This window comes from Tyto alba, unplaced genomic scaffold (assembly GCF_018691265.1).
Source record: "Tyto alba isolate M040663 unplaced genomic scaffold, T.alba_DEE_v4.0 Super-Scaffold_27, whole genome shotgun sequence".
NCBI lineage: Eukaryota > Metazoa > Chordata > Aves > Strigiformes > Tytonidae > Tyto > Tyto alba.
The window spans coordinates 8,719,275-8,735,750 of record NW_024881301.1 but is presented as its reverse complement, the minus strand read 5'-3'; the positions used below and the strand labels follow the sequence as shown (position 1 = coordinate 8,735,750).

Below are 16,476 nucleotides of genomic sequence, written 5' to 3'. Positions count from 1 at the left end.
ACAAAGCTAACATTTGTCTGGAACCAAATGTACTTTTGAAAGGGTAGATGAGCCCTTTCATTCCAACCTTGCCACAAAGGTTTGTCTCAAGTAATATTTATAGTGCATTTTAATTTCCCTTGACAGAGTTAGCTAGCACAACTGCAAATGCACATCTGGCGATTTCACAAATATTTGATCCAAGAGAATAATATTTATGATTGTTCTGATTAAGTAATTAAGAAAATATGGACGATGAAAAAAGCATCTTCCATTCCCATCTTTAAAAATAGGCCCAAAACTATTGCCTGACAACTTCCCTGTATTTTGGAAAGAATCCCAGAATTGATACTTCATATTTCCAATCCGGAAAATCCAAGATAGGCCTCAAAAATATCTGATGGCTAACTGGACCTGGACAGAATATGAAGAAAGAATTCCATGAAGGCTACAGAACTTCTCATTATCTCCAAATATATATTAAAATGTGGATTTGCATTCTAAACATTTTCATAGTTAATATTCATATTTCCAGGATTCATCATGATTCAGTATGATACATGTGAGTTCTAACAGCAAGTCTTCAATAAAATCACACAAGGCAACCATGACTGTATTGATTCATAAATCAGTTTTTCTTCTTTTGGAGCTAATACAGGCACCTTCATGAGCAGCACAGCATCTCTTTCTAATGTTCATGAATTCCTACTCCTCAGACTCTTTCATAGTAACAAAAAATCTGGAGATACTACCTTGCTAATTCTTTCCATTCCATCCTCCCCACTTGATTCTTTCCTTCCTCTGACTGTCTTAAAATTTCATGTGGATCTCACCAAGGGTTGCTGGCTGCATCTTGCTTTGAGTTTTATTCAGGTGATGGCTACTTGTAGGTATTTCAGAAAGTCTTATCTGTGTCCCATATTCAAAAAAAAAAAATCTTGGCTTAAATGGTCCACGTTTACTATTCCATCCTATATTTGTGTAAAACGTGATTTGTAACATACGCTGTAAAATATTATGTGCTGTAGTTAAACCTGTAGGAAAGCTCAATTGCTTAAGTTATCTTGCCAATTATATGAAAAGAATTAATTCAAAACAGATTAAGGGCCCTATAGCAATTAGAAAAAAAAAAAAAAAACACAAAAAAAAATAAAACAACACAAAAAAAAAAAAAACACCCAAACCAAAACCTTAAGTTCCTGGTTATGTTTCATCTTGATAAAGAAGATTTCTCTTTACAATCATTTAAGTATTAAGACTTCCTAAATCCAGCCAGGAGGAAGAGACATTCCAAAGCCATCATTAAAAAGCAAGTATTTCAGCTGTTTCAGCAAGGACTCTATTATAAACATTGGAGACATCAACTGAGACATGAGCTGCTATCTGAATCAATAATCAGGAATGGGAGTTACAAAAAATGCCTAGAACTGAAAACAACAAAAACCTTCCTCGTCATGATCTTTCCCATCTGGTGAAGCAAAAGCCTGAGAACAGTCTGGATTGCCTAAACAAGCCAATACCTATCTTGGGAGAGAGTAAGTTGCCCTGAGAGCTACAAGAACTTGAGGGGGTATTTAGCTCAATGGCAGACAAAAACCACCTCCAAGTGAGATGCAGCTGTAAGGTGTGTTACCACGTGATTTCTCTTTATCTATCTCCAATACAGAAAATTTTACCTTACATTTTTCTGAGTATTAAAAGCTCATTTTAGTCTTACCTTGAGTTTACTCAAAGAGTACAAAGCCTCCTGACCCCAAAATTTTACAAGATGCAATTCCTGTGAATTATGAATTATACTCTTATAGCCTCTCTGGCGGCTGGTAACCTAAGCTCCCTGATCAGATATGACACTACCCCACAGCCTGAACCTTCTCTGCCATGCAGCACAGCAGAAAATGCCTAAGAGCCAGGGGGCTCTCTGGAATTCCACCAACATTACTATCACACTGTTTCATACCAAGCTTTTTTTTTTTTTTTCAACTAAACCAGAGACTGTCCATTGCCTTAATTGAGACCATGGAATCATTCTGTTATATTCTTTTTTGTTTTTCATTTTTTCCCTGGTGATGTTTTTACTTTGACAGGAAACTGAATAAATCATACTATAATCACTGATTTAGTAATTCTACCAGTTATTAACCTTAACTATTTTGAAGGAATATCTTTGCCTTAAGAACAGATGCATCAGCTAGAGAATCCGACTGACTACTCATCAGATCCACCTCTTAAACAAGATGCTATTCAAGGTGCTCTGAAGGAATGTCTATGTTTGGGCTATAGAAGTGAGGGGAACTTAGCACGCAGTTGAAGACAACTTCACACAACTAGATTGTAGCAAATGAACTGCTGTGGTATGCCACCTTCTGTTTTGAAGACTAATTACTTGGTTTGCAGTAAAACAACTATGTGCTGGGTAATTTCCTCCCTCTGTGGCATGGGGTATTTTTGCTTTGAAGACAGGCTTTTTTTTCCCCTCCTTATAATGCTAGTGCACTCATTCTCTGCCCTCTACTTGGCTCTGACAAATGTGTAAAATCTGATTATACCAATGTCACTTAATCTCTTTTAATTACCTATATTGCTTCTTACTCAGATACCGATCAACTCAGAGCCTTACTCAAAAAAAAAAAGCAACATGTAGGGACATGATTTAAATCTAGAGAAGTCCTAATAATATGTATTAGAGGTCCTACCTGTATGACACAGTAGCACCAGCAGCACAACTGCAGTAAAAATCAGAGGCATGTGTAGAGATAAGTGCAAAAAAGGAGAAGTGAAAGGCTAATAAAAGAAATAGTTAGAGAGGTCATGAGTATAGAAGATGAAGACCACAAGAACTTCCAGTAATTGTGATGTTCTAATTAACAATGGAAAAGTTACAGATGATTTGAAAACATCTTGCACATACTTCAATTTTGAGGCAGAAATTTTAGTGGCAGGTCATACAGCCAGAAGCCTGACTACACATGTCTCCAGAGGTAAAACTGAAAATAACATACCTTAATGAGGCAGACAAAGAAAGAACTTACTTCTATAGTCTTTCCAAGGTCTAAGAGACAACGGGGTCAGATTGACATACTATTGCCCTTAAGAAGAAAACAGGGAAGGTGCCTATGCCCAGATGAAGGCATTGGGTGATTTCAGTGTTATACACAACAGCCACTGTGCTGAAAATTGCTGAGAAAGAAAGGGAGGAAGTTCAAAACTATCCTTTTATGTAGAATAAAACTAGTCTGTTTTCTTATAGAAAAATTTAAGGTCTCAATTAACAGGAGCTCAGAAATTTTAATAAAAAAGATTATGAACAATAGCGTTCTTCATTTAGGTGGCACTATCAAACATAAGGCTTGATTCCAAATAGTAATTTGAAGGGTGAAAAAAAAAATAGTAAGTAAAACCCCTCTGATTTCTTTTTACCACAGTTAAATGGAATACAGTGAGAATTAGTATCTAAGAGAAAAACTCCTGAGAAGTACTGACAGTTCAGAAATACCAGAGGGAGTTCCTAGCAGGTGACAGCTAAGAAAAAAAAAAAAAGTTCCTTCACCAACCTAATAACTCTACGAATTCCCAATACTGAGTTTTGATGGAAGTTTGGCCCAGAAGATGTTTTCAAAAAGAAGTAACAGACATATACTTTGCAAGATGGCAATTGCCTGAGGGTTTTACAGACCAAACAGAGTGCAACAGGCTTCTTGAACAGAACGGAAGTTGCCAAGAAAAGACTGCATCATTATCTGAACAAAAATTTGTTCTAGAACAGAATTAATTTAAATATTAACTAAAAATGAAAATCTAAAAATATTCTAGGGGAAGACATGACACAAAAGCAGATACAGAAAGGAGTAACTACATAAAAATGCATACTAAGTCTTGTAACCTACCTGAAATTTCAATGATTCAGACTCCTGGAAAAATTCTAGAATGTGGCAGTCTGAACAGTACAAAGTGCATTAACAGGAAAGGAAACACCTAACATGATTCTATTTACTTTTATCCGATTGCTCATCCAATGAAGTCTTAAAATACACAAAATAGTATTCTTTTTGTATGTTTGAATATATTTTTCTATAATAAAAATCAGACTGTAAATATGTAAGACAAGCATTTATAAAAAATTCCACTATGAATTATAAAAATTACTTAATTAGACAAAAAAATAAACCTAGCTCCATCATATGAAGATTGATAAACACGGCTTATTACCACTAAACATTTATTTCCTGTATCTAGAGATACAGAAGTGGATCACATGAAAGTACTAACTGATTACACTTTTCAAACATCGGGGAGGGGGAAATCACTAACCAGTGTAACTGTGGGTCTCAAAATACAGCATCTGCATCTGACGCTACATGGAAATAGCTACCTACACTGTATTATTTGTTCTTATTTTAATCTGCTAAATCAGAATACCATAAAACCATAAATGAATTATGGAAATTCCTACAATTATTTTTCTCATGGGCAATTATTGCCTTGTCAACGAAGTGCTACGTGACTGTAAGAATAGACAAGATCAAAGCAATTTTGCATTCAAGATATAAAATAGAATAATCATGTTGTGGAGGCGCTAACGCTCTATTCTATTCACTGGACAATGCATTTGTATTCACTATACGCAAACAGCAGCAGATGTAAAGATACTCCTCCTTCCAAGGAAGTGGATAAAAACTATGCTAATTCCAAGCCACAGAGTGAGAGGAGTGATGTGAGAAAAAATTAAGACTGAACTATAAGCAGATAAATTATAAAATAAAAGCAAAAAAAAAAAAAAAAAAAGTAAGTGGAGATGTGATATAGAAAGAGACAGCCATAAGACTTCAAAAGGCAGTAACTTGTTTGAAACAATACCTTCCACAACTACGTGTATGCACAAAGTCAAGTAGTTCAAATATGCTTTTCTCTTACCTGAAAGATTTCCATCTGTTTCATCTGGCTGGAGACTAGCAACACTGGTAGAATCCATTCCTTGCTGGAGGTCCAAAATTTTCCTTCGTAGTTGTTCTATGTCACTCTCTTTACTATCCAGCTGCATCTGGAGCTCATTCCTGTATGTAGATTCTTCTGCTAGTTGCTGTATTATATACACATGCATAGTTACTGTGATACCAAAAATACCGCAGCAAAGTATTCTGAAAACAAAACTCGTAACTATTTTTTTGAAGTATCTCTAGAATCTTTTGATAGTGTTAGTATAAATTATTATTGTAGAAGTCTTCATTCAGCCTTGGAAAGAAGTTAAATATCAAAGATCCAGCTATGCATTCAAGTACAAAACAGTCAGATTAATCTATTACAGTACCATTTGTTTTGAAAATGAGATCACCTACCAGAAAAATAAACTGCACAAATAGTATGCCCCACAGTATTCAGTTATTTTTAGTCTTCATGATATATCAGTAACTTCCACAGTTAAAAATTTAGAAAGGGGAAATTAATGACAACAAGCACAGCTGCACAATTGTCATGTTCTCTGCCTCACTAAAATTCTGTAGCCTAGTTTGAAACAGAACTTGTTATTTATTCAAGCAGAATAGGAGCTATACAATTCTGCAGAGAGAATTCCACAATGTGACAAAAGAACTACTTTACCGCTTGCATTTCGTTGACTTCCTTTTGATATTTCACCACCATCTGATTGAATTTCTCTTTTTCTTGATTAAGCTCTAATTGCAGCTTTCTGTTTTCCTTCTCTTTCTTCCTCAAATCTTGCATGTTTGCTTTCTTTCTGTCTATTTTAAAATCTTTCCGATTCATTATCTCAGCCAGTTTGTTGACAGCCTGTTATGAAAGAGAAAAAAGAAAACCAGTAAGAAGAATTGCAAATGCAAGCATATTTCATACAAACCTTCCAAGTTCCTCTACTTACAGGATTTGATATAAAAAAAAAAAATCTTCACCAACAGAAATGGCCCTTAACTCACAATAGAAGTAATACTGAAAAGCACACAGCATCAAAATTTATTCTTTCAACCGTAAATATCAATAATGCATATTATACATCATGGTTAATATAAATTTATTCTCAAAGGAACTAAGAGTTAGTTGCACAAAAAACAATAAAGAGAAAATAAATCTGATATGCAGCGTAATTATTGCTATTAAATTGCATAAGAAGTTATACCTGTGTCTTCAGAGTTCTTTCAGTGTTAATGCTCTTCTCATAATGCATTCTAATATTATTGATCTCCTCCTCTTTTTTCATTTTGTATTCTGTTAAAATAATATACAACTTTGAGGTATTTTAGGACAAGGCATATATTTCTGAGCTTAATCACTTCTACAACTGCACCATGGTTTTTTAATCCATTTTCCTGCTGTGTCACTTAATGTGCAAAATACAGTTTGCAGTGATAAAGGTTACCAGTATAATGCTTCTTTAATCCTAGAAAATTACCAGAAGGATATATGACAAAGGCACCAAGATGAAATACTAAAGCCAACATATGTATTTTTGTTTCCTGATGATGACTAAGCTTGTTGCCCCACTTCCTGCATGTTTGCACTACCAAAAGGGTTTCTGCAGTACCAAAAATTAAGTCAGTACCCACACAGAGTCAGACTCATATGACTGGATCCGTGTTCCGTTTAGATTCTCCAGTCAGGCATAAAGAGAACATGGGGGAAAAGGCGTTTTTTAAACAAGAAATGACTCTGTTACGCTCCCCCTCACACCTCTCTCGAACACCAGTTACTTAATTCTACCACTCTGTCACACCTCCAGTCTGCTGGTTTGTTCCCAAAGTTTCTAGAATAATGCATTTCACTGATAAGGATTTCTCCACCAAAACTACAAACAGCTAAAGAAGAATTTTCAAGTATTTAAAAGTAACAAACTCCATAAATTAAAAAATACTGACAACTGCTTGCTCACCCAATCCCTGCCATTACAGAAATACAGAACTAAGGGAATATTTTAGTATTCCTTCCTGCCTACATAGTGTTTGCAACAACACTGGCAACACAACTGATAAGGCCTTTACTCTCATAGTCAATGGATATTAAAGCATGCATTCCAATTTTATAATGCTCACTCAAATGCAAAACTGTGGGAGTAAACTGAATAGTAAAGTTACTTTACATATAGTCAGAATGTATATAAGTAGGATGCAACTCCACTGACATGCCTGAGATCATAACTTAAAGTCTGAATCTAAGTGAGATCTTAGGGAAGTTGAAATACTGATACTGCTTTATTGTAAATACTGGAGATAGAAAAAAAAAACCCTTATTAAATACATCGTGTGCAGTATGAAATCAGTGAAATACCTTTCCTCAATAACCTCCAGGAACACAAAAGCATGGCTGACAGAAGGGGGTTAGACAGACAATATATGGATGAGCTATACTGGACAGGCATTCCTGACTGTGCCTGCAGGAACTTGGTGCTAACTTGTTTTAAAAAGTGAGGAGGGAGCGTGAGCAGAAACTCATTTTTTCCTAGCTGCTACAGCTGAGGTTTTAATCATTTTCAACAATAAAGGCAGTGCATGGAAATGGAAGCAATACATTAGGAAAAGTAGCAATTTAGAATCATAGAATAGTTTGGGTTGGAAGGGACCTTTAAAGCTCCTTTAGTCCAACCCCCCTGCAGTAAGCAGGGACAGCTTCAAGCAGATCAGGTTGCTGAGAGCCCCATCCAGCCTGACCCTGAATGTTTCCAGGGATGGGGCATCTACCACCTCTCTGAGTGCAACCTGTTCCAGTGTTTCACCACCCTCACTGTAAAAAATGTCTTCCTTATATCTAGTCTAAATCTGCCCTCTTTTAGTTTAAAACCATTACCCCTTGTCCTATCACAACAGGCCCTGCTAAAATGTTTGTCTCCATCTTTCTTATAGGCCCCCTTTAAGTACTAAAAGGCTCCAATAAGGTCTCCCCAGAGCCTTCTCCTCCAGGCTGAACAACCCCAATTCTCTCAAGCCTTTCTTCACAGGAGAGGTGTTACAGCCCTCTGGACATTTTTGTGCCCCTCCTCTGGACCCACTCAAGCAGGTCTGTGTCCTTCTTATGTTGGGGGCCCCAGAGCTGGACACAGCACTGCAGGGGGGCGTCTCATGAGAGCAGACCAGAAGGACAGAATCACCTCCCTCAATCTCCTGGCCACACTTCTCTTGATGTAGCCCAGGACACGGTTTGCGTTCTGGGCTGGAGTGCATGTTGCTGATTCATGTCCAGATTTTCATCCACCAGCACCCCCAAGTCCTTCTCTGCAGGGCTGCTCTTAATGCCTTCATCCCCCAGCCTGATTGATGATACTGGGGTTGCCCCAACCCAGGTGCAGGACCTTGCACATGGGCCCACTTCTTGAGCTTATCCAGGTCCCTCTGGATGGCATCCCATGCCTCAGGTGTGGCAACCACACCACTCAGCTTGTTGTCTGCAAACTTGCTGAGGGTGCACTTGATCCCACTAAGTCACTGATGAAAATATTAAGCAGTACTGGTCCCAGTACAGACCCCTGAGGGACACCACTTGTCACCTATCTCCATCTGGACACTGAGCCATTGACCACTACCCTCTGGATGCGACCATCCAACCAATTCTTCATGCACTGAACAGTCCATCCATCAAATCCATCTCTCTCCAGTTTAGAGAGAAGGATGTTGTAAGGGATCACGTCAAATACAGAAATCCAGATAGACATCAGCCATAACTTCTCTCAGTCCACTGATGTAGTCACTCCATCACAGAAGGCCACTAGGTTGGTGAGGCAAGACTTGCCCTTGGTGAACCCATGCTTCCTGTTCTCCGTGTGCCTTAGCATAGATCCTAGTAGGATCTGTTCCATGACCTTCCAAGACACAGAAGGCTGACAGGTCAATAGTTTCCAGGGTCCTCCTTTCTCCCCTTTTTAAAAATGGGTGCAATTTACATGGAAGATGTATTTTTAAGATGAAAACAATGACATATTATTTCATCAAGCCCAAAATAATAGGGAAGATAAACAGCAATGTCTTCTCCATTTTCCATTTCACCACATATGCTTCAAATTTAATTGTGATTCATAACAGATGACTTAAAACTCTAAACATGACATACCTTCCTCCTGTTTCTTAATTTTTTCACTGATCTCTGAATTTTCCTTTGTTATTAAATCAACATCTTTGGTTAATGTGTTATTAGTTTCTTCCAGCTAAATGAAAACAAACACATTTTAAAATAAAGAACTTCCCTTAAATTCTAAAAGTATTTATAATACTATTATTTTAAATACCCTTAAACCTGTAACAGCCATTTCCTTGAAAGGCCTTCCTCAGATTGTATACAAAAATAATCTGCTTATCTTTCAAACCTGATTTTTAAAAAAAATGGTACTTTTCTTCTAGGCTGTCTTGATTTACCGGAAGGATCAAAATACACTTGTCCCAGAAAGAATTCTTCTATTTTTTTTTTTTCCTTAAGTGATCCTTGCAGAACTGACAACACTGTATTATGTATTTAAAAACTAAGCAAAATTAGATTGTCAGTTACTGAATGTGGCTATTTTCAATTAATTTGTGGTACTCTGGAAAAAGTAGTACTTAGAGGCCTGATCCCCTGAGTCCACACAGAAAAGCAGCTGACAGATGATACAACTCCAGCATTCAAGGCTAGAACACATTCATGGTATCTGCTGCTGAATAATTGCCATGCATCATGAAAAACAGGTATAGGTCTGCATAAAAATAAAACTACATCTGGTCTAAGATGCATCGGGAAATATGTACATAGATTTGCAAAAAAAAAAAAAAATAGCTAAGGAAAACCATTACACTTTGAATATGTTAGCTGTTACAGTCAGGATCACTTTGCTCACCACTGAACAAATACATATTAAAAATTAGACATAGCTGCATTCCTAAAAAAAGGTTTTGCTTGAAGCCAATAAAAATGATTGTGTATTGAGCTGTCTGACAAAACTATTAGAATATTAGAAACCAACAAACATATTGACAAGAAGGTATTCCTTCAATGCCATAGAGAGACAGTCTTCTAAATGTTTTTTAAGAAACAGTGGCATTCTGGAAATTTCAAGCTTATCAAAGAAAACACATGTAACAAATACTAGTACCACTATATTTACACTGAGGTAAAATATCCATGGCAGTGCTAAACAGAAAGCTTTGAGCAAATGATCCAAGTTCAGTTACACAGAGTTTTACTGAAGTTTTACACCCCCAGGATTCTTATGAAAATCTGCATAGATGATGCTAAATGGGAAAAAACACTAATGATAAAATAGCTATGTTACATATAGCTTGCTCTTTGAAACTCCTCAGTTAAGGCATTTATCAACCTGATACTAATACTCAAGAGCCACGCTGTAAGTATCTTCAAAAATTACAGTTTGGGGTTTGGGTTTTTTTGTTGTTTGCTGATTTTTTTTTAAAAACACTTTACCAGTGGGAAGAAACTCAAGACTTTTCCGTATTTTTTTAAAAAGACTAAGTTATTTTGCAGTAAGAATCTCTAATACAAAGCTCCACAAATGTACAAGATGTAAATAATACATTGGGCAATGACAAGAACTAATTTCAAAATGCTTAATAACTTAATTATAGACAGTCACTTGATTTTCATTCTGGATTCATGTCAGATTGATTAAGTCTACATTTCTTTGGGAGTTCACATGATGGGATTTAAATATTTAAGGTTCCAACTGAGTCCAAAGCTTAGATACTTAAATAGTTATCACTTATAATCACAAAAAAACTTTATAAATTAAAATAAAAACATAAATTTCTGTTTCTAGCTGGAAGATACATATGGGTATTAATTACAGCAGAATAATTTACCCTTCTTATGATGCTGTCCTTATCAGTCATTTCTTGCCTGTGTCTGGATGCTGCTTTTTTGCTTTCCTGACTCAGTTCAAAATACTGTTCCTCAAGGAGTGCTCGTGCCAACCGTTCTGACTCAGCTTTTGTTTCAGCTAAATCCAACTGGGTAGTGAGCGTTTCTCTGTAAAAAGGACATTAAGATTTTGTTCTCCTATGCAAAACATTCAAAATTTTCAGAAAGACTAACAATCCCAAATGATACCACTCAGCTAACTGTCATTATCTCAGTTTAAGAAAAACAATATTTACAAAACCACACTCTGTACACTTGTATCATCTGATGGTCCACAGAAGCTGCAGCAGCAAAGTTACTACAATTCAACCAAAATTTCAATCATCCATGAAACACCAACCCTTAGGAAACAAGGTGTCAAATTCTCCTCCCTTTGAGGAATAAAAGATAAAATTAAATTGCATGTATAGTGTGGTCCATCAAAAGATCCTTAACCCTATTAGTATTAGCTACCTCTTCACACAAGATTACTGCTTATGAAGATGTGTGCCCAAGACTGTTCGAACAATAAAGAAAATTGCATAAAGTTTCTGAAAACATACAGTGGTTCTGTGTCTACGTAACCTTCTACAGAAAGGCTTGAAAATTCTATCTACAGCTTGAGAGGCAGTGGGCATTAACTTAGGTGCAGTATCTCATTAACGTATACAGAACTTCTAATGAGTTCAGCATACAAGACAGACTTTCTTGCCTGGAGTACAGGCAGAGATCCTATATATTTGCCTGCAAAGAAACCCACATAAAGCCAGTCTAGCACCCACAAGTCAGATGCACCCAGCAACATGTGACACAGCTCACAGCTTGCTGAGATAGAAGTGGCAATCTGTTACTGCAATATGGGCTCAGGACAGATGCCCTTCCTGAACTGCAAAATAAAAAGAGATTTATGCAATGAAATACGTATTGCTATGGAGTCCACTGGTTTGATCCATCAGTAGTAGACAGAGGCCTCTACTGTAAAAAGGTAACTGTTGAAGCATAATCAGAGTTTGTCACAATTCCCAGTTGTATGCAGGTGAAAAATGTTTATGAACATAAAAGATTATGGAGAACAGTGAGGGAATAGAATAAGAAGAAGAAAAAAAAACACATGAGGAACACAGGAAGTCTCTCCTACCTTCACCTCCCTTTTCTTCTTTTTAAGTTGGATGCTACTCCTGAACAATTTCACATAGATGGATATTTTACCCTACATCATACTTTTTAGCAAAATATCTTTCCTTTCTTAATTTCTTAGACCACTCAAATGCATCATCAACTCTGTATATTACCTCCCTCTAGATTGTTTTGCAGTGCTGAAGTAGAACAAGAGACTCAGACTTTAGAAGAGAAGCTCTGCTTCATGCATAAGGCTACAGTCTCTTTATTCAGGATAAATATATATTACATTAATTAATAAATTGGAAAAATGAGCCTAAAAAAAATCTTCTTTCCTTATTTGCTGACTTAGAAAATAGTGCATCACAATTAATCATTGTTGGATTAATTGGTTTTGCTGTAATCAGAATTATACTACGCTTACATTTTAAAGCATCTTCATTATCTTTTTCTCAAATTATTTTATTTGCTCTAGAAATATACCAAGTAATTATCAGGATAATATAATCAAACAAAAAAGCTGTTACACAAGCAAGATGATTACCGCAAATGGGAATGTTTTTTCAACATTTTGCATCTTCCTGAATTCTGAGAAGCCACCATTCTTCCTTCAGACATTACAAAAAGCCCAAAGCAAATATGAATAACCATATTTGGGTTTGTCAGTCAGCATAGGTAACATCCTATATTTGCCATATGGAACACTTGAGACCTGTCTTTTTCTGAAGTAATTAAACATTTTAAATCTGATTCAAAATTGTCATGAGTGAGACCATGCTATTATGGAAACACCTGTGTCATTTGAGAAACACAATGGACATACTTTTCGTTTTGCAATTCCTGCATTTTCCTTTGAGTTTCTTTATTCTTTTCATCAATTTCTTCTTTCAGCTCCTTAACCTGAGTTTTGTAAAGTGTCTGCAGAAGAAAGTACAAAAAAAGAATGATTATTCAAATTCCATACTGAAATTCTTTATTGTTTTGATACTGGTTGGTTTGAATCTGTCAAAGCCCAACACATGGCAGTACTATCTTTAATGGAATTTCCTCCTTCCTGCCTAAGATGCTCCTTTCCAGTTTCCCTTCTGTAAGGAAGCTTTCAATTTCAGATCAGTTTTCCATTTTCTAAGTCTGGTTTCCTACAGTCACACACACCTGCTGACACAAAGGAAAGAAGGCACTAGCACACAGCTGAACAGGTCTTTTGCATACAATAGGACAAAATTGCATCTTGTAGCATCACTGCCTGAAAATGTTAGTCAAGCCTAATACTATCCTATGTTTCCACCTGTTGTATTCTTTTTCTATTCATGTATCTTTTCCCTAGATAGCAACCTTTTTGTGTACAGACTGACTTCATCTTAACTGATTCAAAGGCCTGATTTATTCAAATAACTTCTGTTCTTAATTACTATGTTGTTATTAACACCACTAGTAATTCTGAAAGTTAAAATTTAATCTTCTACAGTAAAGTACTTCGGAAAAATATTCAGACTGAATTACAAATGTCTCATTTAAGCTACATGCTAGTGAAAAAAAGAAAACCGAGAATGAAACAATACTCTCGATCTTCTTATTAGCAGTTATGGAGAAATGCACAAAAATCTGCAATGCATAATGAAATTACAATCATATGGAATTTAGTAAACACAAAAATTTTATTGCCCCTCCAAGGAAGAACCAAATTTTAAAAGTACTTCCCAAAGTGAAATGAAACTGTCCATAGTCAAAAATGTATATGAAGTTCAGGCTTTATAGATATATCTTATGCTATTGTTTCTCTTCATAAAAATGAAACAGATCAAACTAAACCTATGAAATAAGTATATTGGCTACCTGGATTACTGAATAAGGCTCTTCAGGGACTCAGGTGCAGAGAAGGTATCTTTTCAGAAGGATGAGGAATAAACGCAGAATGCTACTGGATCTATGGTTCTTAAATATACTTATGGCAGATCAATATCATGGAATATATTCCAGTAAGTATGGAGATTTTGAACTCTTTGACAAGTTTGCAATTATGTCAAAAATATCTGTTTTCCAACCTCAAGATAAAGATAGGAGTTACTCTGATGAATATTTCAAACAAGAGTTACTCAATGTAATGTATAAGATTTGACAAACAACTCCAAAGCAACATACTAGACAGACTATATAATGTTCTCTAATCTTTTGTTTATTGTTTGCATTTCAAGCAGGATTTTGTGAATTGCTGTTTTATAACAGGTTGTTATTTACATTTAAAAAATTTTAATATGTCAAACTATTCACTGTTCAATGATTTCATGTCACAATTCTTTGCAAGTCTTACCGAAAAATACTGCTCAGCTTCAAGCTGATCCTGAAGCTCACGCATTTGACCTTCATTTCCTCTGTACTGTCTTTGAAGAAAAAAAAAAGGAAAACACATAAAAACTCAGCTACTAACAAATGACAAAGACTATTTCTAACCAGAACATCCTATGAAGATCTTACATCTGCATACATATTATTTCACAAAGACCAAGTTTGCTGTATCCTAAAATTGTGACTTAATTGCTTCTTTATTCTACACTGAAAGATTGTTTCAGTATGTAATTTAGAAGGCAATCAGTACTCTAAATGGAGTAAACTTAGGTCCACCAAAGGAAGATATGATAGAAGCCTAATTAATGAAAAATGTCTTCAGTCATCTTAATAAATAGAAGTAGGTAGTTAAAGGGGGAAAAAAAAGTTATTGACTCCTATGTAGTAAAACTAAAAGTCCCACATGATTTAGTAAGTAGTATCACAGTCAATCCATGAAGTCACTCATAAGTGGCGTATACATATGCCTTGACATAGAATAATGAGCTAAGAATTGTTCTGCATCATAGCTCATAGCAAAAATATTCCAACTCTAAAGGCTACATACAGAAATTGTGATATGCAGCTAAAAATATTATTTTAGTTTCGGAAAAAATGCCTATGTACCAGAGAATTTTTTTTACTAATAGGAACAGGCAAAACAGTACACGTATAATTAAGCAATTTTTTCCATTTTACTTCAGTTTTTTACTTACTTAGCAAGTTGAGCCAACTCAAATTCCAGTAATCTCTTTGCTTCCAACAATGTATTTATTTCCTGTTTCAGCTGCTTCTCAGATCCCTTCAAGTTATCTGCTTCAAAAGCTTGCACCTTCAATTCATTTTGTGCTGTTACTCGCTTATTTGTCTCTTGTTCTAGCTGAAGTGTTAGATTCTTTACCTGAATGAGAAGTATTTCAATTTAGGAGTGTTTGCTGAATAAACAATTGCACATGGTTGAAAGAGTTTCATATATGGATTATTTTATGTCAGACAACATCACCTAGATGCTACACATTGTACAATATGTAAAAATACTCCTAAGTCTCCAAAAACTTCAGTGCAATAATCTTACAGAAAGCTGCTGCCCTTACAAAACATACTGATATGACACTGCATGATGATAAAGCTTGCCCAATACTTAGCTTATTTCAAAGTTCCAAATGTGTTTTATCTTATCTTAAAGACAACAATGGAAGAAAGCCAAATTGTCCGCTGAATGGTCCTGCGAACTTCTCTGTGGATTTCAGACCTTAAAAACTTCTCACTGTAGAAAAAAAATGCAGCCTACCAACTATATAAAAACTAATTTAGACAAGTTGTGACCCCTAAGAAAGGTGTTACAACCTTCATTCCCAGTGGTCTGTACAGAAAAAGTAAGGATGAAACTATTATTCTTAGTATCAAGTTTTCACACTCAATACTCTAGCTGCATTTCCTTGAGCAAATGCTTTTCTGGAGAATGTGAACTCAAAACTGCAAACCATCCAAACCAACCGGACTACACAGTGAAATTTACAAGCAAGTTTTTCCTTTAAAAATAGGAAACAAAAATTGCATTACACTAAATTGAGGGGTCAAATATGTAAGGTATCGAAGACCTAAGATACAAGCAAAAATTACCTAACTCTATTTAGGTCAACAACTGCCTTCAGTTCTACTGAGAGGTGTATTATACAAGGAACTCAGTGTAAGTGAATTTAATTTTCTATTTTGAGGTGGAACTATAATTTCTTATTCACATAGAAAATTCTTAGTGATGAACACTTCACTTACTTCATCTTCCAGTCTCTCCTTTTGCTCAAGAAGGTGTTCCAATTTCTGCTGAGATTGCTTCAGGTCAAAGTCCAGCATGGAACACTGTTTCTCAGCTTGAACTATTAGATTTTCTGCCTTTTCTCTTGCTGCCCTTTCTTCCTTCACTTTTTTTTCCATTTCTAAACAAGATTAAGGAAAGAAAAGCAACAAAAATGGATATTTAGCATCCGCAAGAATGCTTCTGTAAACAGAGTCTTAAAATACCCTAATATCGTTCAGACCCTTTTATTCAGCTATTTAAGCTCTTCTGCTCTTTAGACTGACTACCAAGTAAAAACCTCCTGGCAGCATTACAAAAAACACTAAAAAAGAAATACAATTCCAGTTTGAATTCAAAGCACTGGAATGTTATGACAACTGAAAGATAAATAGTGAAAGAAATAAAAAATGCAGATTCTTTAAGTAATCATTACAAAA

General features: G+C 35.6%; 1 protein-coding gene across 1 annotated transcript in view; it reads right to left on the bottom strand.

Moving 5' to 3' along the window:
* Positions 1-16,476, bottom strand: part of ROCK1 (Rho associated coiled-coil containing protein kinase 1) — a 90,967-nt gene that overhangs the window by 15,021 nt on the left and 59,470 nt on the right. The window contains exons 19-27 of the mRNA XM_009971433.3: positions 16,018-16,178; positions 14,958-15,142; positions 14,228-14,297; positions 12,740-12,834; positions 10,761-10,926; positions 9,025-9,118; positions 6,107-6,195; positions 5,575-5,763; positions 4,891-5,056 (exon numbers count right to left, since the gene is read on the bottom strand). Of these exons, the coding sequence (XP_009969735.3) occupies positions 4,891-5,056; positions 5,575-5,763; positions 6,107-6,195; positions 9,025-9,118; positions 10,761-10,926; positions 12,740-12,834; positions 14,228-14,297; positions 14,958-15,142; positions 16,018-16,178 (1,215 nt within the window). The remainder of the gene's footprint in view (positions 1-4,890; positions 5,057-5,574; positions 5,764-6,106; positions 6,196-9,024; positions 9,119-10,760; positions 10,927-12,739; positions 12,835-14,227; positions 14,298-14,957; positions 15,143-16,017; positions 16,179-16,476) is intronic.